General features: G+C 50.2%; 1 protein-coding gene across 1 annotated transcript; it reads left to right on the top strand.

Annotated features, from left to right (window-relative positions):
• Window positions 1–86: 86 nt before the first annotated feature.
• LOC144369190 (uncharacterized) lies at window positions 87–27,641 on the top strand. The gene is made up of 9 exons (XM_078028376.1): window positions 87–10,688; window positions 15,513–15,700; window positions 16,667–16,872; window positions 17,109–17,314; window positions 18,388–20,399; window positions 21,482–21,596; window positions 23,899–24,282; window positions 25,257–25,371; window positions 27,267–27,641. Exons 1-5 carry the CDS (start codon window positions 10,647–10,649, stop codon window positions 18,583–18,585), a joined length of 840 nt encoding a protein of 279 aa, XP_077884502.1. The 5' UTR covers window positions 87–10,646; the 3' UTR covers window positions 18,586–20,399; window positions 21,482–21,596; window positions 23,899–24,282; window positions 25,257–25,371; window positions 27,267–27,641.
• The last annotated feature ends 274 nt before the right edge of the window (window positions 27,642–27,915 follow it).

Genomic DNA, 27,915 nt, shown 5'->3' on the forward strand with positions numbered 1-27,915 from the left:
TGATCAAAATTGTGCATTTGATGATAATGAATGCCATGCATTTAGGAACCTGTAGACTCTAGACAATGAATGAATGTCTACTGTTGCATGGACTGGTCTGCAGAGTCCTGTAGCATTTAAGCTTGTGTGAGGGCTTCATAGGGCTTGCAAAAAGTCCGGGTCAGATGGTCCTGCATGAAGCTTAGCTCCTAGTGGTCTCCTCTACAGCATAAGGGCCAAGGAGAAACCCACTTCCACACAGAAGATGGGAAGCTACCTTATGAAGGTGATCGTAGGTGTGGGACCCTCTTGCTAGGACCCTTTTTCTATTGGGCCAAAACTGTGCTCTGAATGTGATTGCTGAGAAGAGCTTGGAATTTCCTGATTGAAACAGTTCATGCAAGCTGCTTCCACTTGCAGGAACAAAGTGCGTTCTCGTTGAGCACTTTGGGGTGTCCCAGGTTGCACTAGAGTGTGTCAGAAGCACTTGTAATGATTGGCATTCACGGTTTCACATTGAAGCCTCTGTGCCATCTGTCAACCACTGATGGCTGCAAGTGGGTACCCTGCCTTTCAATGAGTTTTCTGAAAAAGTAGGAGTTTTGAAGAACTGATCTTCTCAGCATTCCCCTTGCCTCCCCAAGTTGGGTGATGTCAATTATACAGGCTTCCTTGGGAGCACACATTTTATATTGAGCTGGAATTGGACTCTGGATGCGATTGCTGAAAATAGCTGGGGAATGGGAGAATGGAAGCTGTTTGCTGCAAGCAGTTTCAATTTGCTTTGTTGATTAACTTTGTTGTAAGTGAGCACATGCTATTTTTTTTTTCCTGTGGACCTAGAAGAATTCAAAACTGCTTCTTACAGGTGACAGGCATGCTTACACATTGAAGCCTCTGTGCCATTGATAAAAAAAAAACAGTTCACTCATGTGGGCACCTGCACTTCAAGTGAATGTTGTAAATGAGTGTGACAAATGGATGTCAGTGAGACTTTGGAGAACTGATCTTCTCAGCTGGTCCTCTTTTTCACTGCACGTTGGTGATGCTAGATTCAAGAGATCTCTTTCTGGCACCCTTTGTGTTTCATGCCTGAACTGTGCTCTGAAAGTTCTTGAGGAGAACAGCTTAGAAGTGCAGAAGTGAAGCTGTTTGTTGAAGCAGCTTCAAGTGGCACAAGCTAACTTGTTCTCAGTGAGCACATGGGGATTTTCCCTGGTTGAAGCAGTGTGAATGAGAATGGCTTCTCAGAGCTGGTAGGCATGTTTGCATTTGGCAAACTTTGCCATCTGTCACCCAGAGTTCCTTGCATGAAACCTACATTTCCAGTGTTTTCAGAAAGGTGTGATGAGTGGGTTTCCATGGAATTTTGTGGAATTGATCTTTTCAGGCAGTCCTCATTGCCTTCTCAAAATTGTTGATCCTGGTGCAAGGGCTCTCTTGTCAGCCAACATTGTATTTTGGGCCTGACCTCGGCTCTGAATGTACTTGCTGTACTTCCCATCTTTCCTCTCTCTGGTCCACTCCTCAGATCCCATCCTCCTTTCAATAGGGCCTCATCCAAGAAGCCTCCCCATGTGCCTCCCACTTGATTTCAACTTCTCCAGTGCACTTATTGTCTAAGCAGGGATTCCCAGGAGAGAGGGCTCTCCATTCTGCACACTGAAATTTCTCAGCAGGGAGGACTCCTCCATGCTTGGATGGCGGGGCTGCAATCACCTGGAAGGTGGAAATAGGAGGCTGGTGGTGTTCCTAGCCAGGATGCTGGTGATTGCAGTGCATTTAATCTATGGCCCTCAAGGAGGTTTATGCTGCAGATTTGTGTACTTCTGCATCTGTATGCACACAGTTCTTCATGTGGGGAAAAAAGCAATGTTCTCAAAGTTTGCTTTATATTATACTCAACTGGTAATTTACAAACCCCAGTGTCCCATCTTAGCCCAGAGCCATTCCATCAGCCCAGGGCCAGTGGGTGGTCCAGCGGTCAGTACTATGCACAGCTCCCAGGTGGCTCCAGTGTGTAGCTGAATTTGAGAGCCAGTGTACTGTAGGATTTGCTCTTGAGGTTAGAATTCATTGACTTCCTCTTATGTCATTTCACTGGTTCACGATATTCCTTGTCTCATGGACTATTCTGTGAAATCTTCAAGTTAGCCATCTCTGGTCATTTCTTCCATTTGATGGCACCTGGTTCAACAGCTTGTTGTTGGGTGGGGTCGGTCATGGGAAGTCCTGGGTCACAGAGAGGGACAGGAAGACCCTAATGTGGAATGGTGGTGTAGAGAGTAAGGGTGGGGCCAGAGCCCACACTGTGGTTAGGGTAGGGAAGGGATCTGAAGAGAGTACCTTGAAAGCGAGCTCTGGCTGCAGTTAACCAGGAATCAGGGCCTGGAAATGGAAGCCATGACAGGGCTTCTGACTAGAAAGGACACATCTTTCTGGGCTCAGTTGGAGGTCCATCGAGGCAGAGGAAAAGAGAGAGGATGCAGGAGAGGGGGATGGTCTAGATCACAGAGCCGCTCCGTCATCATATCTTAGAGAATGGATTTTTTTCTTCCAGTTGTTGGTAAATGCTAATTCCTTCACGTGTTACATTCACATCCACCTCGTCCATTGGAAAGGCTGCTCAACCACCACAGGCAGTGGTATCTTGGTGGATGTGTGCATTCTAAAAGGAGGTGAGGTTGGCGCCAATAGAGTGTGTGGGCGCTCAGGCATTGGCAAGCTTGCTTTGGAGAGTGAATCCTCTAAATGTTATTGGGCTGTTTTTGAAAGATCGTGTGGTTTGGCTAGACCTAGAATGCTTCCACACAATTTAGCATGGTGTATATTTTAGAGAGCATGATCACTGAGGGGCAGGTTGCTGGTGTGAAGCCGTGAGCATTAACATCTATCAAGTTTCTCACCTGGAGTTGGCTACCTACAACTGGTGACAGTGTTTTGCTCCTACGGAGCAATACTGAACAAGTCTCTGGGCCAGTAATCCATTGCTGAACTCCATCACTAACAAAAAGTCCCTGAGTGAAGGTGAGGACCAGAAGAGCCCGGGAACCACCTGACAGCAGCCCTGAAGTCCTGACCTCTGGCACATCATATGCCAACTCAACTGGGTATCAACCTCTTCCTGGGCTCATTAGAACTGTGTGCTTCAACTTTCAGAAACAAATGCAGAATGACAGAATCTTCTCTGAGGACACTTTTCTAAGTCTTGTTTGCAGCACGTGTTCTAAGTCTTATTTGCAGCATGTCTTCACTGGAATGAGTAGTCATTTGGCATTCTGTTGTACTTAAAATTTCATGAGATTCTGTCGCTCCCACCTGACAGGTCCCTTTCCAGAACAATCTTGGGGCCCTGCTGCAGGGACACCCAGTGAGGATGCTCGAGGAAACCTTTCTGTCCAGGAAAGCGGTGGGGCTGGTGAGGGCTGGGGTCCTAGGGCGAGCTGGCTGCGGCTTTTTACCTGAAGTCCCCCTGTCCCGCCCCTTGATGATCCTCCTGGAGTCGGGCCCCAAGTGACTTCTCCCTTGGCAGCCTTTGGGAGGCACCGAGGAACTGTCTGGTGCCCTGTCCCTGAGGGCGACAGGGCTTTCAGTGTTTGCTGACTTGAGTTGTAAGGATTTTGTAAGGAGGACTCCAGCCCTCCACCTCTACCCGCAGACATCCAATGGATGGCTAAAGGCAGAATTAGAAGGGCAGCATCTCTGCCTCAATATATGGCCCATCCATCCCCTTTGCCTGAGTCACCTTGGATTTGTTACTGGACCCTGCTGGCTGCATCAGTGCCCACCAGCACAAGGAACAGGAAAAAAAAAGAAATAAAAAGGAAAAAATGAAGAACTTTGATCAAACTGGGGAGAAGCAGCCAGAAGGCTTGGAAGAAGCCCCTGACCCACAGAAGTGGTTACAGTTTATAGAAACAAAACCCAAGTGATCTACATCCGTGAATTTCCTTGGCCTGAAGAAAAGCAAAAATGGGAAAAACACAGAAAATGCCTAGGCAGATGGCCTGTGCCCAGGCTTGAGGAAGGGCGGGACCCATCTTAGCTTTCCTGGCTCCTGAGGTGGGAGTAGGGTTGCAGCCCGTCTCTATTTTCAGCAGAAGAAAGTTGCTCTTAATTCAGAATCCAGACCCCCACCCCCATGCAGTCTGTTTCATGTCCCAGAAACAAGGTCTGATTGATGTGCATCTGAGAGCCAAAGCAGGTGACACAGCTCTCCTGACAAGGCACCACCTGGCCAATCCAGGGAAGATGGACAGACCTCAACTGGTCAGGACCACCTGCTTTGGCAGCTGTGCAAAGCCCAAGCCCTTGCCCTCATTCCCCTCTCTATAAAAGCTCCAAGTCATTGTCACCCCCTGAAGACAGGCTAAGATGTGGGTCCCCTGCCTTCCCCGTGTGGCTGCACTGATAAAAGTTCCTTTCTTGCTGGGCATGGTGGTGCATGCCTGTAATCCCAGAGATTCTCGGGAGGCTGAGGCAGGAGGATCACTTGAGGTCAACCTTGGTGATTTTGTGAGACCCTCAGCAACGTAGCAAGACCCCTTCTCAAAACAAGAATAAAAAGGATTGGGGTGTACTCAGTGGTAAGGCACCCGGGTTCAATTCCTAGTCCTTTACCTGGAGCTGAAGCTCCCTGCCTCCTTTTCTTTTGCGGGTTAAAGCTTCCCCTGTGCATTCAGTCTCATTGGGCTTGGAGTTACCATTGACCCAACTCATAAGTTCCCATCTCTGGTATCTCCACCTCCTCTTGGTACTGGGGATTGGACCAGGGGCTCTGCCACTGAGCTACATCCTCAGCCCTTTTAATTCTTTATCTTAAGACAGTGCCTCAATAAGTTGCTAAACCTGGCCTCAAACCCACAATCCTCCTGCCTCAGCCTCCTGAGTCACTCTATCACAGGTGGGTGGCACTGTGCTCGGCCTGTGGTTGCATTTGGATGCAGTCCAAGCTGCTGCAGGTTTGAGGAATGTTCTGTGGGCATCTATATAACAGTACCTGAAGGGGGCGCCAGACCCTCTCGCTGTTTTTTTCTGTGGATGTCTGCCTGGCCTGCAGTGGGTTGGTCACAGGACATTCAGGAGAGATCTAGGGCACTGGGCAGTGCCCTCCATCCAGCAGGTGACCTGGCAGGAAGAGCCCTTGCAGCAGGGAAGTGGGGTGGCACTCTGTAGGTGAAAGCACAGAGCTCTCTGATGACTAGTGACTAACACAATGTGAAGCAGAAACATCCCATGAATTTCATGTTCAAGTACAAATCTGGCTAGGATGACTGGATGGCATTGCAATCTCCTGAAGGTCCTTCTTGGATTCATACAAAAAGAGAGAGCGAGGGACTAAGGGGCAGGAAGGAAACACAACTTTTTCAAACACTGAGATCTGGAGTCCAGCTCCTGCCATGTAGTCAGTGAATGAATAGATAATAATTGTTTTTATGGGACCATGTGACCTGGGGCTGCTCGGCTTCCTGTGGGCCCTCAGCATCCCTATGTATAAAGCAGGGGCACAGACCAAGGGTGCTGTCAGCTTTCTGTTGCTGTGACAAAGCATCTGAGAGAATCCCCTTAAAAGGAAACAGGGTTTCTTTTGGCTCATGGCTGCATAGGTCTCAGTCCATGGCACCTTAGCCCTGTTGCTTTGGGCCTGTGACAGCACAGTAGGACATCCTGGCAGCTGGAGCACATGACAGAGGAGGCTGCTCATCTCTGGGTAACTGGGAAGAGGGTGGGTAGGACTGGGCTGGGTCCCAATATCCCCCTCAAGGTCACACCCCTAATGATCTCATTCCTTCCAGGAGGCCCCACCTACTAAAGTTTCCATTATGTCCCAAGGGCCACAGGCTGGTGACCAAGCCTTTAGCACATGGGCAATGGGGACATTTGACATCCAAACCACAATACCAAGTGATCATTAGCTGGGGGCTAACCCCCGGTCTCCGGGCCAACCCCTCCCCACAGGCCAGGCCTGGGGAGATTGACTGCATTCTGCAGGACACCCACTGTAGGCAGCTGCCTCAGCCAACATGGAAGTCCTTAGCAGAGGCTCTTTTATTTCACGGGGGGTGGTACCAGTGATTGATCTCAGGGATTCTTGACCACTGAACCCCATCCCCAGCCCAATTTTGAATTTGATTTAGGCTCAGGGTCTCACTGATTTGCTTAGTGCCTTGCCATTGCTAAGGCTGATTTTGAAATTTTTGATCCTCCTGCCTCAGCCTCCCGAGGTGCAGGGATTCCAGGAGTGCACCACTGCGTTGGCCAAGGGGCTCCTTTTGGGCAGTGGGGTTTCCTTGGAGAGAAAGCTGACCCTGTCCTGGGGTCATCCCTGATTTGCCCACACAGCAGTGCTTTGTTACTTTTTCTTTTCTCTGGAGGGCAACTCAATTCATACCTAGTAAACATAGCCCCACAGGTTCTCTGATTAAGAATAGTGCAGAGCTGGGGGGCAGTGGTACATGCCTGTAATCCCAGACACTCTGGAGGCTGAGGCTGGAGGATGGCATGTTTGAAGCCAACCTTAGCCATTTAGTGAGGCTCTGAGCAACTCAGTGAGACTCTGTCTGTAATGAAGTATTTTAAAAAGGGCTGGGGATGTGGCTCAGTGGTAAAGCACCCCTTGGTTCAACCCCTGGTACCAAAAGAGAGAGAGAGAGAGAAGTGAAGAAATAAGGGAAAACAAAACTCAAGCTAAGATCTTAACCCTGCAAACGCAGCTGGTAGAGAAACGTGTTGACTTCAGGGCTATGAGGATTCACCTCACCAAGACTCAGGTAGCAAATGCTCTCCAAACCTGTCACCCTCAGGGCTGGGTGAGCTCCGCGGTAGAGCACTTGCCTAGCATGTGCAAGGCCCTGGGTTCAATGCCCAGTGCGGCAACAAAAAGAATTTCAAAACCCCATGTGATCCTCAGGTCCAGGGAGAGCAGTCAGAGCAGCTGTCTGCCCCTGAGACTGGGCCTGGGAGGACTCACTGGGAGGATGCCAGGGGGCTCATCAAAGGTCCGGGGAATTGCCACCAGTGCGGCCAAGGTCACTCCTAGATGGCAAAATGAAACCTGTGAGCCACGTTTTCTGTGACTCTCAGGAATCCCTTCCACACCTCTGTCCTTAAAACAGGGAAGAGTAATAATGTCACTCAGTCCCTTTGTACTGCTGGGACCACAGTGGTCTTTAGAGGAGATCTCATGGCTGCCCTGGGTCACCCCCTGCTTCACATCCCCTTGGTGACCAGTGGTCTCTTCCCACCTGAATGCTGTCCAGACCCGACTCCTGGGGTGCAAGCCTTCCCCTCCACCCTTTACCAGTGCTCACCAGCTGCCCTGGGGCATGGGAGGCTGTGACCCAGGCTTGGGTAGGGCTTCCCCCTTAGCCAGAGCCGTCCTGAGAGCCCCAGGCTGCAGCCCCAGCCTGGAAGTGGCTGCCTGGAACAGAGCAGGAGGTTGCTCCCTGTGGCCCCTCTGGCCCCTCTCTTCCTCCTGTGGAAGGAGCATGTGAGGAATGGCTTGTCCTTAACCCTGTGCAGAAGCTTCCAAAGAAACCGCTTCAAAGCCCTGGAGCAGGGGAGGGTTTTGAAAGGTTTGTGGAGCCATCTGAGAAGAAATGGCAGAACTTCAGAGATGAACAAGAGAGCAGGAGTTCCAAGCCTCTTTCGATGGAGTTTCTAGCAAAACAGGATGTTGGTTGCAGGAGCCAGATGCAAGCCAGGCTCAGATGACCCCATGGAGTACCATCAGGCGACCAATGGCCACTTGAAAACTGTATCGTAAAAGAGCTTCCAGTCCTGAAGCGCAAACTATGCCAGGGGCCTCCAGGCTAAATGACAGAAGCAGGCACACAATGACACATGGCCTGTGACCTCACTCATGGAGAGTATAATACAGATGTACCATAGAAGTAGAAAACATTATTGTGACCAATATTTTCATAATGATGATTATTAGGATGGCCTTTCATGTTGGTTGTGATAATTGACAGCTGTCATTTTACAAATAATGTTGATCAAACGCTCCCTCTGGGCCATGCTCTAGGCCAGCCACTCTACCTGCCTTGCCTACCTGATCCTCACAGTGTCCCCAAGAAGCCAACACAACAAACCAGAAAGCACAATGTCCCTGCTAGCAAGTGCAGGACCTAAGTCTTGAACCCAGACACAGAGACCAACCAAATTCAATGAAATATTTACTGGAATACTGGTAGAAATCTAGGAGAAGAGGCTGTGGCCTAGAAATGGGGAGGGTTGGCTTCAATCCTCAAAACCCAAAGCTGTCAAGATGGTTCAATTGACCATCCACGTTAGAAACTACTCTCCAACGAAATATGCCCCAAACATTGTCAAAACAGAGGGACCGATTGGGAGGAAATGGCAACCCAGTAGAACAGGAGGCACGAGGAGAAACACAGATGAGCACTATGCACGGGAGGAGGTCACTGGAACACAGCTGGCAAGAAGATGAACACAGGCTCAAATGATGTGTTTTATTTATTTATTTTTTACCCAAATTAAGGATGTTGATAATATGTGCTGGGAGGGGATAGGAAGATAAGCTTTTTTCATACACTTTGGAGGCACATTTAACATTATCCATGAAACTTAAAAAATGCACGAATGCTATGCTCCCTACAACACAGAAATTCAGGTCTTGGGACGTGCCCTGGGAAGCTCCCAGAAGGAAGTTCATTTCAATGCCGTGTTAAATTATAAGACGTGTACAATGCAATGGCCATTGGCAGGAAGTCTGTGGCCACAGTGAATAAGGAGGCACGTGCTGACTGCAAGTTCTTAGGACCTGTGGGTGGAAAGAAGACCCTGGACCACATGTTTCAGCTGTGGGACACAGACACAGCCCTGAACATAGGCTGGTCCAGCGGCACTGTGCATCTCTCCAGATCCACACGGTGTGGAAACCGCAGCCATCACTTGGCTTTAGGGACAGTAGCTGAGGTGATTTTCTTTTCTGAGAGATAGGGGACCACGGGTGACTCCCTAATAGACAGATGACCAGAGCCACCTCTGGGGAGAGTCTGGGCCAGGAGGTGATGGGAGAAGAGGAATTCGATCATCTGTTTCCATTTTTCTGTGATTTGGTTCAAGTGGTAAAGCGGTGCTATTTATTAATTAATGGATCAAATAGGTTCATCATTGTTTTAGAGTACAATTAGGTGCCTTCAAACTTTAGGCTACATGGGCACATTTGAGAACGGTTCCAGCCATTCTCTCATCCTTTGGGTCATTCCCCTCCTATGTCCTGTGAGACATTTTCTATGTGAGGCTTGAAGAAGAAGAAGAAGAGAATATTCTGTAAAGAAAACCTTATGATCTGTGCATTATAAAATTGAATGGGTTCATTCAGAAATCAGAAGTTCTATTGAAAGCTCTTTGCATGAGGCAAATAAAACTTATTTTTAGGCATCCTGGTGAAGACAAGGTTTTATCTTTTTGTCTCATGTCTGTGTTTTTCTTTTTATTTGTTAGAATGAAATCCATAGGTTGGCAGACCATTCTATCAGATGTGTACCTAGATGACATTTCAATTACCCACTTTTACATGGTAGACATTTTGTACATGAACACTGCCTGTCTGCAACTTTTTTTAAAACAGGACTGGGCTCAGGAGCCCAAATACCAATGTTAGCTGGAACATGTTCTCCAGTTTGGCCTATCTGTCAGTATTCCCTGAGGTCATCTGTTCCATGAGCTTCGTTACTCCTGCTCCCTCACCAGCTTTCATAGAAACCACATGCTGTCTATGAGTCAGAGACACCAATCTCACAACATAGCATTCTTTGAGTATCCAAAGTCCCACTTTTCACTTCGCCATGCCTGACATTGTCGGTAATATTTATCGGCAAATGTGAGATTTTCAAAGATCCAATTCTATGTGCTCCTTTCTCAAAGAGCCTTAGGCAGGGCTATACCATACATAAATATGAAGGAAAGGCCTAGTTTTTAAAATGTCATCCATCGAATAGTTGACACATATCTGAGATATTTTTTTTATTTTGGAGGAGGTATTATTTAATAGGGAAATCCAACAGCTACATGATAGTGAAATGAGAAGTCTTGCATCCATTTTATTCTTTGTGATGATTTTGATGAGTAAGGATAAGATACTTCCTTGTTCCAATGAAGATGTTGCCCACTTCTGTGAATGGATGCACCGTGTCACCCACTACTTGCATATCTGCATGTTGTGCTTGACATTACCATCGTACTCGGCAGGTGGCAGAAAGTCAATACTGAAGTTCAGCTCTGGTGTTCTAGCAGCTGTGCTGCAGATCCTTGGTGTGCCACCTTGTGCAATCCATGCTGCTCTGTTCATGTTCCTATTGACTTCCTGGTGATGAGCATCATGGTCTCCTGGTCTTGAGAATGGCCAAGCATTTCTCTGTGAATGTGGAAGGTGGGCATGTGGAAGGCTTCAGGGAGGAGGGATCATTGATCATGTACTCTAATCCATGTGCCTGTTTAATGACCTGTTTTTCTTCTTGGGTTTTAAGGGAGACACTGCCCTCAAACACTTCTGTGCAGCTGGGAATGCAGGCTTCTGCTTCACCTTGAAGGAAGCATTCATGAATCCTTTCCAGAAGACATGAGAAGAGAGAGTGAGCCTCTGGTAACATGCAGGTTCCTTGCATTGCCCATGGGCTAGAGGAGAGAAGAGTTGCTTCATGAGATTTGATCCCCTTTTTCCTGAAAAGTTCCACACGGAGGTGAGTCCCCAGCATGTTTAGACATCATTTCAGACATCTTTGTTGATGGAAATGAATCACACCCCCTGATGATGTGGAAGAGCTGAAGATGGGTTTGCTATGAATTTTCTATTTCATTTCTCAGGGCCTGAGTCAAGCCAGCCATTGTGCTGTCAGCGCATGAGCTGCTGGTCAAATGTGAGGAAGTGGTCTTGCTTTATGAAAACACCATCCTGAGTCAGTGAGCCAGAGGCAGCCTGCAGTCCCTGTTTTCCTGTAAAGGCAGATTGCTGTGGATGGCCTCTGGCCTCATAATGCAGCCCTGCTCAGAGTAGGGGATTGAGGGTCCAGGCAGATCCCAGTTCCTTTTGACCTTTATTGCCATTGGGCCACCCCAGGGTCCTTGGACTCTACCTGGTCTTCTGGCCTGGGTCAGGGGATGTGAGGTTTGGAATCCCCCTCTGTGGCAGGATCCCAGGCCCCCCAGCCACTTGAGGGCAGCACATCCTTCCCTAATTGTGTTAGAGGGGGAGGATTCTCCCGCCCATCCTCATCCATGCTCATCCCTCATTTTGTAGCTTCGCACCTTAGGACCTTTATTCATTGACTTACGCTAAGATGAGTCAATCAGCAGTCTCCCAAGGGTTTACATTGTGGTAATTGACACCGAACATCTGTTTTGTAATTAAACCATTTTGGAGGACACAGTTGAGTGGCATTAAGCATGTTCATGTTGGTGTATAGGCGTCACCACCATGCATCTCCAGAAGTCACGTGGACATACTCTTGCCATCAATGCAGAATTCTAGTGCCCTTGAGGCCCAGGAAAAGAACATTGTACTTTATCTTTTTATGAACCTGATAATTGAGAATCTGAGATAAGTGAAATCCTACAAAATTTGCCTTTCTCTGGACACGATCATTTTCAAGGGATGCAGTTCACCCCCACTCGTGGGCATATCAGGTCCACTGCTAACTCTGCGGGTGTTTCAATTGCACTCTCGGTGACAGTGGTGACTGTGTGCACATGAGCTGTGTGTCCAGCTCAGATCCCAGGATCTAGGGTCTTTGGTTCCACGCAGCCTATAGGTTGCCTGTTCCTCCAGGTGTCTGCAGGCCAGTGGCACGAAGGCCCTGGGCCTGGTGGTTTCTTTAGGTGAGTGCAATACGTGTCCACAGTGTGGTGGGACATGATGGACTATAAATAGAAGCAATGCCTGGATACTCCTGGGATCTCAGTAGGCTCAGCCTGTGTGCTGAGAATTGTTGTGACCTCCTAATTAATGGAACCCCAGAATCCCAGAGAAAAGGGCAAGTCCAGAGCAGTGGAACCTCACTGTCTCTGAGAGAACTTTTGGGGTGGGGGGCCGGGATACATTGATGTGAGGACGCTGATGCAGAGTCACGTGCTCCGAATCCAGGTAGAGGTGCTCAGGAACAGCCTGGGCTGGCACGTGGGTTCCCCACCTGCACACCTGTGGAACATCTTGGGGCTCTGATTAGCACAGCAGCCTGACCATGTGAGGGCATCTGCTGTCTCTGCGTACAGTGAGCTGGGTTTTCTTCACGTCCCTCAACAATTCCACATAACACCAGCTCTGAACCCAGAGTCCTGGGCACTTAGTTGAGGCTCCATCAGCTCCCACCTCTCTCTACCTGACAGAGCCCTCCTGGCTCCCTCTGCACTCATTACATTGAAGATGAAACCCTGGAGGGTGGGACTTCCCGTCATCCAGAAGTTCCCAAACACATTCCACTGTTCCTGGAACTCAAATGTTTGGGGGGGCCACAAGCACCCTGGCATCCATGTGTGGGAACCATGGTAGTATAATCAAGAAACAGGAAGGAGAGGGGTTGGACTGATCAGTACAGATGGCAGGGCCTAGTACAGAGTGGAACGGAGAGTTCTCACCCGGGGTGATTGTTGTGATGTGCACAAATGCTCTGCTGGTGCTGGGGTGCCCGCATGGTTTCTGGGGTCTTGAAAGGCTACAGATGCCCACAGAGTGTTCTCAGATGCACAGTGGGAGGCCCGTTGCAATATGTACATGTGGAAGAAGTAGGAGACCCCCTTAGTGTGGAGGTGCCATCTAGAAGGCAGCCTCACTTCTCTGAAAAAGTTGATTGGAAAAAAAGGGTCCGTACCTGTGCCCAAAGGGCCATATATGCTCCTGGAAGTTGGTGGTGGAAATAGTTCTCCATCCATTAATCACTCCCTCACTCACTAATGTCCTTGTGTCCTTGAGAAAGGCTCTCCCTGTCCTGGTTTTCCTGAATAGAAATCCTCTTGCCTCTTGGGTGAATAGGGTTATGGGTTGTGCAGAGGGTGGTGGTTTACTGAGCATCTTAGAGACTGTCCTTTATGGAGCCTAATGATCCCAACTGGGGAATGAGGCCAGGGTCCTAACTGTGGTTAGTGTGAGGACACCATGGGTTCAGAGAGGGAAAGAAGGACAAGGGAATCTCAGATGTCCCTTCATGGCCCCTGGAGTTAGAGGACTTACCCCTTTGCACCTGGGATCAGGAGACCTCATTTCCTCGAGGACACGCACACTCAGACGTTAATCTTGAGTGTGGGTTCCTTTCTGGGGTCCAGGGCTGTTGTTAGCCACCAGGAATGACAGTGCTCTCCATGCTGAGTGGAGCCAGTTTTTGCCAGGAAAGAGCCCGTGGTCACGCCTTGTGCAAAGCACCCCACGCCAGGGGCTCCCATCCCTACATTCCTGTCCTGAAAGGAAACCACTCAGAGGCAAGGTGGGTCCAACCACCTCCCATGTGTTCACTCATCACTGTGTTCCAGCATCACCCCAGTTCACAGTCCTGATGGGATTGGATGTGGCTCAGAATGTCACCTTCATGAGCTCTACCCTGCCACAGCTGCAGTTCTGCAGTGGGAGAAACTCAAAACCTCAAAACACATGCACATGAAAGAAAAGAGCAAGAGCCAGAGCCCAAACAGGGCCACATGTGGCAAGGACAGCTGGAGTGCCTAGGTTGGGACTCAGAATTATGTCAGTGGGGTGGCATTGCTGCTGACACCAGCGTGATAACAGAGAGCCAGCCCTGCTCATTTTGCGGAGCAGTGTGTTGGGGAAGGCAGAAGAAATTGAGAGGCAGGATTGAGTTTGGCCCTAGGAGGAGGTTGGGTAAAAGGCCAGTGTGAGTTGGAGGGCCTGGGCAGATAGAGAGAGGCCAGGGCACACCCCAAAGCCTGGAGACTGCACTTGATGTCCAGGGTTGTGAAACACCACCTCCCCTCTTACTCACAACTGAGAGCAAGGGGCATTGATGAGTTCAGTTTGTGTGTGGCTGCATCCAAGGTGGCTCGGCTAGGCACCTCTGTTTCCTTGACTCAGGAGGCTGGGAGTCCAGGCTCCACTGAGGCTGGGCTGGGAGGATCGGACTCTGAGTTTATGCCTGTGTTCCTGGTAGGATCCATGTTGGCTGAGCCTCAGTGTTTTTGCAATGAGAGGATGGGTGACTGTCATGTCTTTATCACAGGACACACTTGCTAAATGGATTTGTTTGCTCTGGGGAGGAAAGAGAGAGAAGGGAGTGGTGCTGGAGACAGGGATGCAGACAGGGGTCATAGACTTGGCATAACTCAGTCTTGGAGGTGATATCCCATCACCTGTACCCACTTCAATTCCCATGAATGCAGAGGCTGAGCCCCCTTGAGGTGAGGGGTGAACCGGTTCTGGGCAGCAGGATGCTGTGGTACCTCGGAGTCTCTGTGAGACCCCAACACTAGACACACTTGGCCCTTTTGAAATCTTAGGAGAAGCCTTGGGAAGTTGTATGGCAGAGGGGAGCAGCCTCTGCATCTCAGTCCCCTCCAACTTGCCATGGTGTAGAGAGGGAACTGCAGCCACGATGGGACGGACATTGGCCACGTCCCTGTGTGGGACACAGGCCTGATTGAGTTGGGGTGCATTCTTTGTCTCTGCCCTTCTTGTGATTGTCCCATCTCTACATTTGTGCTTTAGCCACCTGTGAGTCCCATCTCTGGTTTCAGAGAGAATAGAGGGTGTTATGGGCCAATAGACACAATAAACCCTAGAGATTAGATGCTACCCTACTTTCCAGAAAAGACTGGGCACACCATGAGTTGCACAATGATGGGACCAGGGTCCAAAAGCTGCTGAGAGGGAAGGACTGGTTGTGAATGCATTTTTGAAGGCTCCAAGCTGGAACTCTAGTGGCACCAAGCAGGGCAGATGCTGGTGGGGATGTTTGGGTAGTTGTTGGTGAACACCTGCGCACCTGAGATGTTTAGGCATGGAGGAGAAATCAGCAGCTCATAGGGCTTTTGAAAGTGGTCTTATGTGAAAAGAGGCTCAGGTATGGGCACAGGAAATGACATCATTGCCTTGACAATGGATCAAACAGAACATGGAACCCTGGTATCCAGGCACCCACTTAACTGACCAAGCCATCCGAGCTCATTTGGTTGGAGAAACTGGAGTGAGAAGGATGTTCTCCTGTGGTTGCAAACAATGCCGAGCCTCAGGCTCCCAGGAATCTCAGGGGGGCCAACTAGCCCTTTTGTGGATGCACTGGGTGAGGCTTCATCTTAGACGCCAGAGCCTCTGGCGATTGTCGCAGAGGAGCTCAAGAGTAACAGTGAGTAGCACAGGGCAGGTGAGCCCAGCAGGCCCTCTAGTCTGATCCCTGATGAATGGCCCAGGACTCCTATTCTGACTGTGTGTGTGTGTGTGTGTGTGTGTGTGTGTTTGTACTGATGGGAACTGTCCCATTGTGCTTTGACTCTAGTGTATTGGCACAAGTCATTTTTCTGTTTGTCACCATTTCCATTTTAAACCAACATTCTTGGTCCCAACACAGGGTGAAAATGATGAGAACACGGAGGAGCCCTTCAGGGTACAGAGCCTTGAACCTTACAGGCAGGACCAGCTTAGGAATGAGCTCCTGCCTGTCATTTGTGGGAGGAACCTACATTTCAGCGGCAACATGGGGTTAATCTCCTGGGATTCCATCCCCACCCATCAGGTGCTGGATCTCTTGTTCCCAAGGTAAGCACCAGACCACCAAGCCCAAGTGTGTAGCCCCCTCATGCCTGGGTCTTGGGGCTGCCATGTACCTCTCAGGGACCCAAAGGTTTGTGATACCTAATGAGATAGAGGACCACACTCATAGTGGAATGTCAGTCCCGAATGGGACGAGTCCTGGAGGTGCCTGCCACAGCCTTGCAAGGGGAGTGAACTCCGCTCTCAGGCAGAGAAACCATCCTGACTCCAGCTGATCCACAGAGGTCCGTGGAGCAGTCCCCACACACTGGGCACCACAGCTCAATGGTGTGCACTGAGCTCATTCCCAGGTGGACTCAGCGAGGCCAGGTGGTCTTTCTGGTGTGATATTGGCTTTGTGAAGAACGTAGATCTGTGCCAGAGGCGTCTCAAAACTCAGGCCTTGGGAAAAGCACTTTTGGGTTAATAAAGACATGTTAATTTCCATAGTGGGACAGAGCATCCTAGCTGGGACATAGCTGGACAGGGGCTTTGGACATGGCGGCTCCCACACCCAGAGATATGTGGGAATCAGCAGTTTGGGCTCATTCACTGATGAACATGGAGAAAGCACCCACTGTGTGAAGACACGTTTCCAGTCACATTTCATAATTCATTGAAAAATAGGGTGCAAATGACTGCCATTGTGTCCCTTTTCATGGGGGTCAGCCTCAAACCGCAGGTGCCATGAGTACATATCCTACATGTGACTGCATCCCTGACTCCATGGGGCATAAGTGCACGTTGTCCTCTTCAGTGACTATGGTGGACCCCTGGACCAACTTCAACATGGAATGGGCTTGGGGTCAAGAGGGTGGGCTCCTGTTTCCAGAATAGGGACCTGCAAGGTGATTTGACTTGGGAAGGCTGAGGAAAGACTGCTCTCCCCAGTGTAGGGTCAGAGGTTTTCTCTGGAGGCCGTGGTGAAGGCAAGGCCAGGGTTTTGCTGACTCCACACCTTCCTCCCCACAGTGCCTCACCTTCCTTCCTGGGGACCTGGGTGAACCTCTACTCCGAGGCTTCCCATCAGCCTCCAGGCTTTCTGAGTCTGCAGCAGCTGCTATCCATGTGGCTCCTGCTGGGAGGCTTGAACCTGGAACACCAAGCACACCACCTCCTGGCCGCAATTGAAGATGGCAAATCAAGCCAGGCAAAGCCTGAGAGCCAGGCGGACTGTGGTGAGTACCTAAGGGTATATGAGGAAAGGTCCGACTGTTGTCCCACTGCAGGGAGTCTGTATGCCTGGTGTTGGGCTGGAAATTAGGACAAGCCTTTGTCCATTCAGGAAGTGACCCCAGTCTGCAAAGAGGTCCTGTGTGGGCCAAGGGCCTGAGTTCTTCCTGGCAGCAGAGGTATTGTCTGTCTGTGGGAAGGTCAGGGCAAGGCAGTCATGTTGGCATCTTTTCTCCTCTAGCTACAAGCTCAGTTCCTGTCACGGCTCCTCAGCCAACCCCAGAGCCAGAGCCTTCTCCCAGGGAAGGGGCAGAGCCGGAGTCCAGGACATCAGGGGTCTCTACTCGGTCCTCCCCAAGGCCCCAATATAACAAGCGGATGAGAGGCAGGTGCCTCATTCACGTCTACCTGGAAAAGGAAAGGACAACACAGTATAGGAGCATCCTGGTGAGTCTTCGAGCAGGGGAGTCTCCTGGGAGCCCACAGTGGGGAAGACCGAGTCCACAGCAAACACTTTGGACTAGGCCTGTCTTCTTGAACTGGAGCTTCTGGAAGGTCAGGAAGGAGAGCAGAAAGTGAGCAAGAGAGAGGCGGGAGAGCAGCAGCATGCCAGGTCTGGGTGCGAGTGGGCCTGCGTGTTTTGGGATGTGCAGGTCAGAAGTGCAGGAGTGAGTGCTGGGTTCAGAGGAGGTCAGAGAAATATCGAGGGTACAGGCCATCCTCTACTGACCTTGGTATTGAGGAGGAGTATATTGAACCGTGGAGGTTGAAGCACAGGAGTTGGCAGTCATTTTCTTGTGTGTGGGAGGGGATATGTTGCTGGTTGAAGGGAAGGGAGCCATTGTAGAATGATTAGGGTGGGTAGGTGTGGGTCACAGAGAACTGGGGGCCTTGGAAGGCCCCATTAGTGTCCTAGTTTGCATGTATGTGAATAGAGATTTAGCGGCTCTCTCTGCAGAATTTTCCTGGGTGTGGAGTATCCATCATGAGACTCTGGTGTCCACCTCCAGGGGAGCTATGTTGAACCACTGCACCTGCTGGGTCCGAACCTCCTGACACCCTAGCAAGCACTGACACTCTCGAGCCCAGCAGCTTCCATGCCTATCATTAAAGAGTCCTAGTGTGTGTTGTGCCCTGGCTGTCAGGACCAAAGCACCTAGGGTTTGTGCCTGGTCCATACAAAAATGCAGCTGCATCCCAGACCAGAGCAGGGATATGGAAGTGCACTGGACCATTCCTCCCATCTTGATGGGACTAGAGTGTGTCTGTACAAAGTCTTTTGGTCCTTATTCCCTTGTCCCTGTAGGGCATAGCAGGTTGAAGCAAACTCTTGTACCAAGATTGGACTAGAGGCTCATAGGAAGACCCCCACATGATCACATGAAGGCCTCAGGTAGCAGGGTATCAAGATGGTGCCCTTGTGTTGAGAGCTCACTTGTCTCTGATTGTCCTTGAGCACTGTCCTCTGGGTAGCTACTCCCAAATTCCCTCTCTGATGAGCTTTCTCCAACCCTGCTCAGGTGACCTGCCAGGACAGGGCTCCAGTCATCATCCGCAGGGCCTTAGATGCACACTTGCTCCAGCAGGAGGACCCAGAAAACTACGAGCTTCTGCAAATTCTCTCGAACCATCAGAGTAAGTGGAACCATCAGAGGGTAGGGAGCAGTGAGTCACAGTGGGCTCACGATAACTGGGAGCCAGAACACAGTGTGCATTGACCCAGTGCCCAGGATGAGTATGGTGGGACTTGTGCATAAAACAAAGTGTAATGATGGGGCATAAATCTGCAGGTTCTTCATGTTCCCCAGGGGCTGTGGACCTGCCTATCATGTGTTCTTTCCTTGGCCTGAGGAGGCATTGCAAAGCTATTTTCCACAAGGGGCCAAGAAGAGAGGCTTCTTTGTCTTGTGTCAAAGAAGACAGACAACCACAGGGTGCCTACTTTGGTGGCCTTTCCTGACCTAGATGAGTACATGAGAAAAGCAGTTCAATGAAGAATCATTTCTGGCTTCCAATCTTTCTATTCATTGCAAACTGAGTTTACTTAGGACCAGAGGCCATTTCTAGAGAGAAGAGTGTGGTAGAATAGAACCCTTCACAGCTTGTAAACTCTTCTTGGAGAGAGAGAGAGAGAGAGAGAGAGAGAGAGAGAGAGAGAGAGAGAGAGAGAGAGAGAGAGAGAGAGAGAGAGAAAGAAGAAGAAGAAAGAGGAGGAGGAGGACGAGGAGGAGGAGGACGAGGAGGAGGAGGACAAGGATGAGGAGGACGAGGAGAAGGAGGACATGGAGGAGGAGAAGGAGAAGTAGAAAAATGAAAATAAGTTGAAGGCGGAGACCATGAATAAGAAGGTCAAGATGACTTTAAGAAGAAGCATGAGGAGAAGATGAAGAAGAACAAGAACAAGAAGGAGAAACACAAGCCGAACAAGAAGTATAACAATAAATTGATTAAAAATGTGAATGAGAATTAGACTCATGAGGAGAAAATGCAGAAGTGGGGAACTCAAGAGAAATATATATCTCTGGATGGCACAGCCCTGCTGTGGACATCCTCCACCTACGCTCAACACACCTCCAAACCATACCCCTCCAATTAGTGTAGCCCTGTATGAGTGGATGAATCCACTGGCAAGGTGGAGGCACCCACCATCAAGTGCTTTTCCATAAACTGACCTGTGATCATTGCTGCAGTGGGGAGAAAAATTTGAACACATGAGTCTTTGGGGACCAATCCAGATACAAACTCTAGCTGTTTGTCTTTGGTGGGTCCAACGTGAACTAAGAAGGTCTGGGGTACAAGGGGCTATTTCCTTGAAAGGTGTTCCTGTAGGGGACCTCCTGTGCATAGAGGGTCCTCAGGGAGGAATCAGTGGGGAGTCTTTGGTGCAACAGTAGCTGGATTCGGGGGCTCTCAGGTCTGTGTGTGAGACCTGAGCTGGCAGAGGCTCTCAGTTGTGGGGGATGTTGGGTAGTGTATTACTTGAGTGTCACCTACCACGCCTCTGCCCCTGCCTCTCCAGAGCTGAGGATCCCTGCTGATGGAAACGTATATTACGCCCTGGATGGCAGAGTGGATTATAACTTTCTTCTTCAGGAAACAGCTGCCAGCAAGTTGTTTAAAGTCAAGCCAAAGGAGGTAAACAGCCACCTTCTTCAGTCTTTACTCCTGGTGCCACTCCACATCCTCCAAGGGGACAAGAACCTCAGGTTCTGGATGGATGTTTTAGAATGCCCACAGAGCCAACTGCCAGGCTGGGTGGGGTGCAGGTGCTGGGCTTTGCTGATGTTGTCATCCCCCACAGTTCTTGGAGCCTTCTGTGGCAGTGGCATCCAGGATCCCAGCAGCTGTGAGCAGCAGCTCTGCGGTGGCTGCAGGACCATTGCCCCAGGCCACCCAAACCAATGAGTGGTGCGTGAGAAAAGTCACCAGTAGCAGCTCCTCACTGCTTCACTCCAGCGACCAGGTGGAAGACATCCGCTTTGTCCACGTTCTCCTAGAGGGACAGAGCCTGAGGGAGACAAAGCGCATCCTGGTAAGCCCGACAGCAGGGCTGCCTCCTGGGTGTCCCCACAGTGGAAGGCAGGAGACACAGCTAACCCTGGGGCTGTGGTGGGAAATTAAGAAGAGAGAGGTCAGTCTTAAGGGCTTGACCTGAGTGGGGAGAGCCTCAGCATGCCCAGCTGCAGCGGTGAGTGGGCCTGTGTATTGTGGGTTTGGCAGGCCAGAAGTGCAGACGGAAGTGCTGTGGACAGATGAAGGCAGAGATATGTCCAGGGTGCAGGCTGCAGTGCCTAGAACTTGGTATTCTCAATGAGTGAGGTTGGAGCAGCGGAGCTGGCAGTGACTTGTCACATGTGTAGGAGGGGGTGTGTTCCTGGTGGCAGGGAAGAGAACCTCCTTAGCATGACTAGGTGTGAAAATTTGGGGTCGGGATCACCTGGGGGGTCATGCCAAACTTCGGAATGTCAGTCTTTGCATGTATGTAAATACGGAGCTAAAGGGGTTCTTGGCAGAATTTCTATGGATGTGCAGTAGACACGCTAATGCTGCAGGTGTCCAGCTGCAGAGGAGACATGTTCAGTGACTGCCAGTGCTGAGTCAAGTACATCATTAGAACCAGACCCGCACCGAGCTTCCAGAGCCCAGGGCCTCTCCAGGCTATCATGAAGCACTCAAGTGCACACTCTTGTATCTGAGTCTGTTTTGTGTAGTGGCAGTCAGGACCAAAATTTTCAGTGCATCTGCCTCTTCCACCCACAAAGGCAGCCTGCATCCCAGAGCACACTTGGTGCGCAGATCCCTGGCCCATTGCTGTCATCTCAGTGAGATGAGAGTGTGTCTGTGCATAGGCAGTTTGGTCCTTTGACCTGAGTGGAATGTGGCTCCCCAGGGGGAGGGGAGATGGCAGGTACAGGCAGATATTTGTACCAGGATTGTTCTAGTAGCACGTTGCAAGAACCCAGGCGGTATATGGAGGCCACACTCAGGTAGCAGGATAACAAGATTGTGCCCTTGTATATGTAGCTGAGATTTCTCCTCAATGTTTGACCACAGTCTTCTGGGTAGCTCCTCTAAAAGCCATTCTCTGATGACATTTGTCCCACCCTGATCTAGGTGACGTGTCAGGAGAGGGTGACAAGCCTCATCCGCAGGGCCTTGGACCAAAATTTGTTGCAGCATGAGGATGTGGACAACTTTGAGCTGCTGAGAATGATGTCTCTGCATGACAGTAAGTAGGACAATCAGACAGTGGGGAGACATGATCCACAGTGGGCTCAGGATAACTCACAGCCAAGAGAAAGTGGGCCTTGGCCCTAAAATAGCCAGAGTGTGGTGGGCCTGGTGCAGGAAACCAAGTGCAGTGATGGGCGTGTCCAGTGTGGACGAGTTCAATGAGGCCCCAGGCGGCTGCTGGACCTCTCTAAATGTGTTCTCCCCTGGACCTGGTCTGGCAATGCAAAGCTAATATCGATGAGGGCAAGGCAGAGAGAGGCTCAATCCATCATCAGTTTGGTTTATGGCTCACTGATAAGGATGCCTTCAAATGAAGAGGAGCAGAGCATGGGTCCTGATTGGATCAGCATTGCTATGGACGGAAGCCGCACAGGTCCCAATCCATGGCCAGGATATGAGAAGTCCTGCCTACTCAAGAATGTCAGGATTGCAGCAACTGGGAACAGGACTCAGTGAAGAGGAAGTCAAGGCCAGGGGACAGCCTGTTTGGGTTCTTTTTGGAACAACTCCAAGTCCTCTGTGCCTGGGTGCCCATCTCCTGAAGATATCAGAATGGCCAGGTTATTATTCCTTCCAGCAACAAAGAAGGGCATCTGAAGAACAGAGGCCACAATGCTGAGCTGTCCACAATGCCAGTGCTCTTTCCTTTCTTGTGAGCCCGACACTCCTAGCCTCCACCATCCCAGCCTGTCCACAGTAGAACCCACCATCTGTCGAGCACGTAAGTGAGTTTTCCCATTTTCACACACTGCCTCATTTGAGTTGGCTCTGTCTCACACATGAGGAAGACTGAGGTGCAAGGAGCTGGGCAAGGGGCAGTGTCTGCGAATCTCAGGGACTTGGGAGGCAGTGCAGGGGGAAGGGGATTTCCAAACAGCCTCAGAAACTTAGGGAGACCCTGTACCCAAGTCAAAAGGCCTGGGAATGGTCTCAGTGCTTAAGTGCCTCTGGCTTTATCCCTAGTAAAAAAATAAGCCAGTCAAAAGGAATTACCAAACCGAGAATCTACAAAGGTGATTTCAGAAACAGACTTTCAACCCAAGCATCAGTTGAGAGCAGGCTCCAGACCAGGGGAGGTTTGTGTGTAAAAGACGTCAAAAGGGAGGACTACGGGGGGCCTGGAACCCACTAGGTGTGATGGCATCTATGCCTTATGGCAGGAGGGTGGCAGTGATGCTGGCCCTCTCCTAGATTTTGGAAACCTTGTTTTCATTGGGGAAGCTTTATGGAGGTGGAATCTATTTTAGCAATCCTGGTCCAGATGAGGTGCTGACTACCACAGGTAGAAGCCTATCCAGAATGCGGTGTCTGTTATTCAGTCTTTCCTGACTGTGACAATGACAAAGAAAGGAAGTCACTTGTCTTTGGTCTTGGTTTCACTCCTGGCCATTGATTGAGAACTGATTTCATCTTGGACTACTGAACAGAGGCTGCATCTGGGCAGAAGAGTGTGATAGATTTGAACTCCTCAGGACGCCCCACCATTGCCAGAGAAAGAAGGAGAAGGAGGAGGAGGAGAAAGAGACACTCCTGAGTGGGGAGAGGATCACACGATAAAGAGCAGGAGGCAGAAGAAGAAAAAGAAGGAGGTGAACAGAAGGAAGGGTGGAGGGAGATACACAAGAAGAAGAACAAGAAGGAATCATGTAAGAACAGGAAAAAGACCCAGAAAGAACTACAAGAAGATGCAGGACAGAAAGAAGAGCCAGAAGTAGAACAAGAACCAGAATAAAAGTACCAAGCAGACAGCTCCTGATGAGAAACAAGGGGAAGGAGAGCGATCCTAGAAAACAATAGAGTTCTCCAGGGCACCACCCTGCTCAAGTCCTCCCATGTCCATGCCCAACACACCTCTGATGGATACCACCTCCCCTCCGTGTATTCATCCATGAGTGGATTCATCCAGGGCAAGGGGATGAATTCCCCCACCATCCAACGCTTCCCTGAATGCCCATGTGTGAGCATGGCTGCCCTGGGGAGAAAGGCCTAAGCACAGGAGCCTTTGCCAATCCTGATGCAGATCCTGGCAGTGTCCCTTTGGCAGATCCAACCTGCACTGAGAAGTTCTGGGCCCAAGGTGCTGTTTCCATTGCCAGGTGCTCTTTTGGTTTAGAATCCTGTACATCATCTTCTCCAGGGAAGAATCACTGAGGGAGTCTTTGGTGGCACTGTAGCTGGATAGGAGGGCTCTCAATTCTGGTGCAGGCTCGCCCTGGCGGAGACTCTCAGGGGTTGTGGGTGTTTTGTGGTCTAATCCTTGAGTGCCACCTAACAATTCTCTCCACTTTGCTCTGCAGAAATCAAGGTCCCTGACCACTCACTGATGTATCTGTCCATGAATCCACAAATCAAATATTATTTCATCGTGAGGAAACGCCACGAGGTCAAGGGAAAGGAGGTAAACACCTACCTTATTCAAGCTGTACTTGTGCTGCCATTCCACTCCCACCTGGGGAAATGAGAAGCCTGAGCACCTGGACATATGTGCTAGAAGCCCATAGAGCCAACTGACAGGCTGGGGTGGCTTTCTGTTTCTGGGTTTGCTGATGTTCCATCCCCCACAGTTCTCAGAATCAACCTGCAAGTCCTCCAGGCCGCTTTCCCACAAGCAGGTGGGAGACACCTGCTTAATTCGTGTCCACTTAGAAACACAAAGTCCAAAGATGGCCAAGACTGTTTTGGTAAGCCTGGGAGCAGGGGTGTCCCCTGGTGCTTACACCTGGGTGGGGAGCAGACACTGGTCCAATACCATGAACTACTCATGCCCTCTTGAATTTGGAGCTTCTGGATGATCAGGAGGATAGATGGGAATCAAGAAGGAAGAGGTCAGTGTGAAGGGCTGGAGCTGAGATGAGGGAGAGCAGCAGCTTGTCCACCGCCATGTCTGAGGGAGTCTGTGTGTCAGGTGGCAGCATGCAGTCCAGAAGGGCAGAGGCAGGTATGGGTGACAGATGAGAACAGGCCAGGACCTAGGTTGCAGGTTCCTCTGTATGGGATGCTGGCCTCTATGGAGCAGGACACCAGTATGAGGTTCTGCATGTTCCTTGAACAAGGAGCTGAGAGGGTCTCTCTGCAGAGTCAGTATGGATGTGGAGCAAGCACACTAAATGTCCAGGTAACCCAATGTTTACCCTTGGCGGAACAGGTGCCCTCGTACACCCCAGCCAGCACTGAGCCTCTGGAGGCCAGGAGCTCTCATGGCTCTCTTTCGTCACTCCTGTGTGTGGTCACGTTCCTGGGTCTGATTTGGGCCCTGGCAATCCAGACCAAAGCCTCTAGGTTTTGTGCCTAGGCCATTCCCAATGCCGCCTGCATCCTCGGGCAGACCTAGGATCTTGGAGGCTATTGTCCCATTCCTCCCAACTTGTGGGATGAGATTGCATCTGTATGCAGGTAGTGGGGTCCTTTCACTTGGAGAGGAGTGCAGCTCCACAAAGAGCAATGGCAGGTCCAGGAAGTCCTATGTACAAGGATTGGGCTAGTAGCCTATGGGAAGAGCCCACGCGATGAGCAGGAGGTCAGCCTCAGGTAGTAGGGTCATGGATGTTGCCCTTGTATTTAGAGTGGAGGTGCCTCCAGAATGCCCCTGCCCACTGTCCTTGAGTAGTCACTTCAAGGCCCATTTCCTGAAGGCCTGTCTTCCATGCTGCTCCAGGTGACCTGCCACGATCGGGCTCCTGTCGTCATCCGCAGGGCCCTCGAGCTACACTTGCTTACTCAGGAGAAGCCGGAGGAATATGAGCTGGGCCAAATCATCTCTCACCGTCAGAGTAAGTGGGACAATCAGATGACAGAGAGCAAGGGTCAGGATGTGGACTCAGGTCAACTCTTAGCACCAAAGAGCATTCTCTGACCCCCAAGAACACTCCAACAGGGTGTGTTGGGCTCGTGCACAAAGCCAACTGCACTTCTGCTGGTGTAAGCTCTCCAGGTGTTTTGGTATACCCCAGTGGCTAGTGCGGCTCCCCACCAGGTGCCCTGCCCAGGACATGAAGACGCATGCAAAGCTGACATCATTGAGGAGTGAGGAGGAAAGCCTCTTTCCAGGAGCAGTATGGTTCTGTGGTCTGAGATAGGAGTGGTTTCAGAGGAACATGGGAATGCATGGGCTAAAGATGGAACTGGCATTTTGTGGACTGAAGCAGTAGGATTGAAAGCCTTCTGTGTGACCAGAAAACCACTGCCTGGGCAGAGCATTGCCAAGATTCTAGCAAGCAGTAACAGGATGAAATTGGGAAGAAAACACAGCCTGGGAGACAGCTTGAATCATCTGTTTTTGCATCAATTCCATGGTCTTCCGCACCTGAGTCCACTAGCCAAGGAGTGATCCCAATAGCCAAGTTATGATCCCTAACTAGAGTCAGATGAGGGCTTCCTGAGCACGTAGCCACAGAGCTCATCTGATAATAATGTCAGCGCTTTTTCATTGGTTGGTTGGTTGGCTTTTGTGAGCCAAACACCTCAGCAGCCATTATCCCAGCCTATGTACGCTGAAGACCACCATCCCAATGAGTTCTAGGATCACTTGTCTCCTATCTTAACCTTCTGTTAGGTTAGTAGAGTCTATGGAAGAGGAAGTCTGTCTGGGGCCTTGGTAGCCTAAGAAATTCATAGCAGAGATCCCCACATCCAACCCAGAAGGGATGGAGAACAGGCTCTAGGTTAGAGGAGGGCAACAGGAAAGAGGTGTTCAGAGGAAGGAGAAGCTGGCTGTTGTATTCCCCCACTCGGGGTCATGGCACCACTGGGCCATACACCATGTTGGAGGGAAGCAGGCCCTTTGCTGGTCTTTGGAATCATTGTTCTCAGGAGGGCAGCATTTGGAATGTGGCCTCCATTCTCAGAAGCCTGGTTCACATGGAAGCAGGCTCCACCAACGCAGAAGCGTGGCTCTAATGTGGTATCCGTGCAGGTCAGCCTGTCCTCACCGTGGCCATACTTGAGGAATCCTAGGCCTTTTCTCTGGGTTTCACAACTTTCTCTTTGGTTGTGCACTGAGGCTGTCCATAAAGCTCTAGTGTGTGGCAGTGGAGAGCTTCTCAGCCCTTGCCACAAAGGCATAGACTGGGAGAGAGAGAACAAGGCTGGGAGAGAGGGAGAGAGAGAAAGACGGAGAGGAGAAGGAGGACCTCTACTTGGAGAATGAGGATTCAGTGGAGCCAACAGGGACAAGGTACTGGTGCCCAGGGCGCACTCCTGTTTACATCTTCCACCAAGCATGCTCCACCTTTCTTCCAGTCCCTCCCACCTCCCAATAGTGTATTCATCTTGAATGAGAATTGCATGTTGACATCAGAGCACTCACCATCCAATGCTTCCTTCCAAACCCACCTGTGAAGATGGCTCATGTGGGGTCTGAATCTTCGGCACTTTTGTGGGAGATTTCAGATGCAAACCCTAGTGGTGTGCTTTGGCAGACGCAAGAGGACCTGGGATGTTTTGGAGTCCAAAGCCTTTGGTAGGAACAGACATTAGGTCTGTTGAAGTGCTCTGCCTAGTTCTTCCTCAGGGAGGACTGTGGAGGCTGTCTTGTTGGTATTGGTGCTGAATTGGAGAGCTCTCAGGTGTGTGGCTCAGTTCGTTTCTGGCACAGGCTCTCAGATGTTGGGGTGTCCCAGGGAGCACCTCCTGAGCCACCTTATTTTGTACACCCCTCTCTCCCCAGAGCTGAGGATTCCAGCGCAGGCCAACGTATTTTACGCAAAGAACCCTCACACGAAACCCAACTTCGTGCTGAGGAAAAGGAGCCTCTCCCAAAAGAATGATGAGTGGATCCAGCCTCAACCTCCCTCTCGTCCTGCAAAGAAGAAGGCTCCAGCCCTCCTGAGGATGCTTGCAAAACCATTCTGCTGCTGTGTGCCTGGGCGGGGATGAGGCAGCCCAGGAATATTTACATTGATTACTATTTGCTTCAAAGTTTGAATCTATAGTTTGCCATTGTCTTTGACCTTGTTTAGTAACACAGTTGTTACTCTATCCTGTATTTGTTGTTCCCATTAATATATTATTATTTGAAAATATATATGTTTTTGTTACCTGATCTATTGTGATGATTTGTCACCTGATCTACTGTGATGGTTTTTGATCAAAATTGTGCATTTGATGATAATGAATGCCATGCATTTAGGAACCTGTAGACTCTAGACAATGAATGAATGTCTACTGTTGCATGGACTGGTCTGCAGAGTCCTGTAGCATTTAAGCTTGTGTGAGGGCTTCATAGGGCTTGCAAAAAGTCCGGGTCAGATGGTCCTGCATGAAGCTTAGCTCCTAGTGGTCTCCTCTACAGCATAAGGGCCAAGGAGAAACCCACT

The sequence above is a fragment of the Ictidomys tridecemlineatus genome, chromosome 12 (assembly GCF_052094955.1).
Source record: "Ictidomys tridecemlineatus isolate mIctTri1 chromosome 12, mIctTri1.hap1, whole genome shotgun sequence".
Taxonomy (NCBI): domain Eukaryota; kingdom Metazoa; phylum Chordata; class Mammalia; order Rodentia; family Sciuridae; genus Ictidomys; species Ictidomys tridecemlineatus.

Coding starts and splice junctions, on each gene's coding strand:
- LOC144369190 (XM_078028376.1), top strand. CDS start 10,647: ATGAGATTTGATCCCCTTTTTCCTGAAAAGTTCCACACGGAG. Junction 10,689..15,512: donor CTGAAAAGTTCCACACGGAG/GTGAGTCCCCAG, acceptor GTCCCAACACAG/GGTGAAAATGATGAGAACAC. Junction 15,701..16,666: donor CTGGATCTCTTGTTCCCAAG/GTAAGCACCAGA, acceptor TCCTCCCCACAG/TGCCTCACCTTCCTTCCTGG.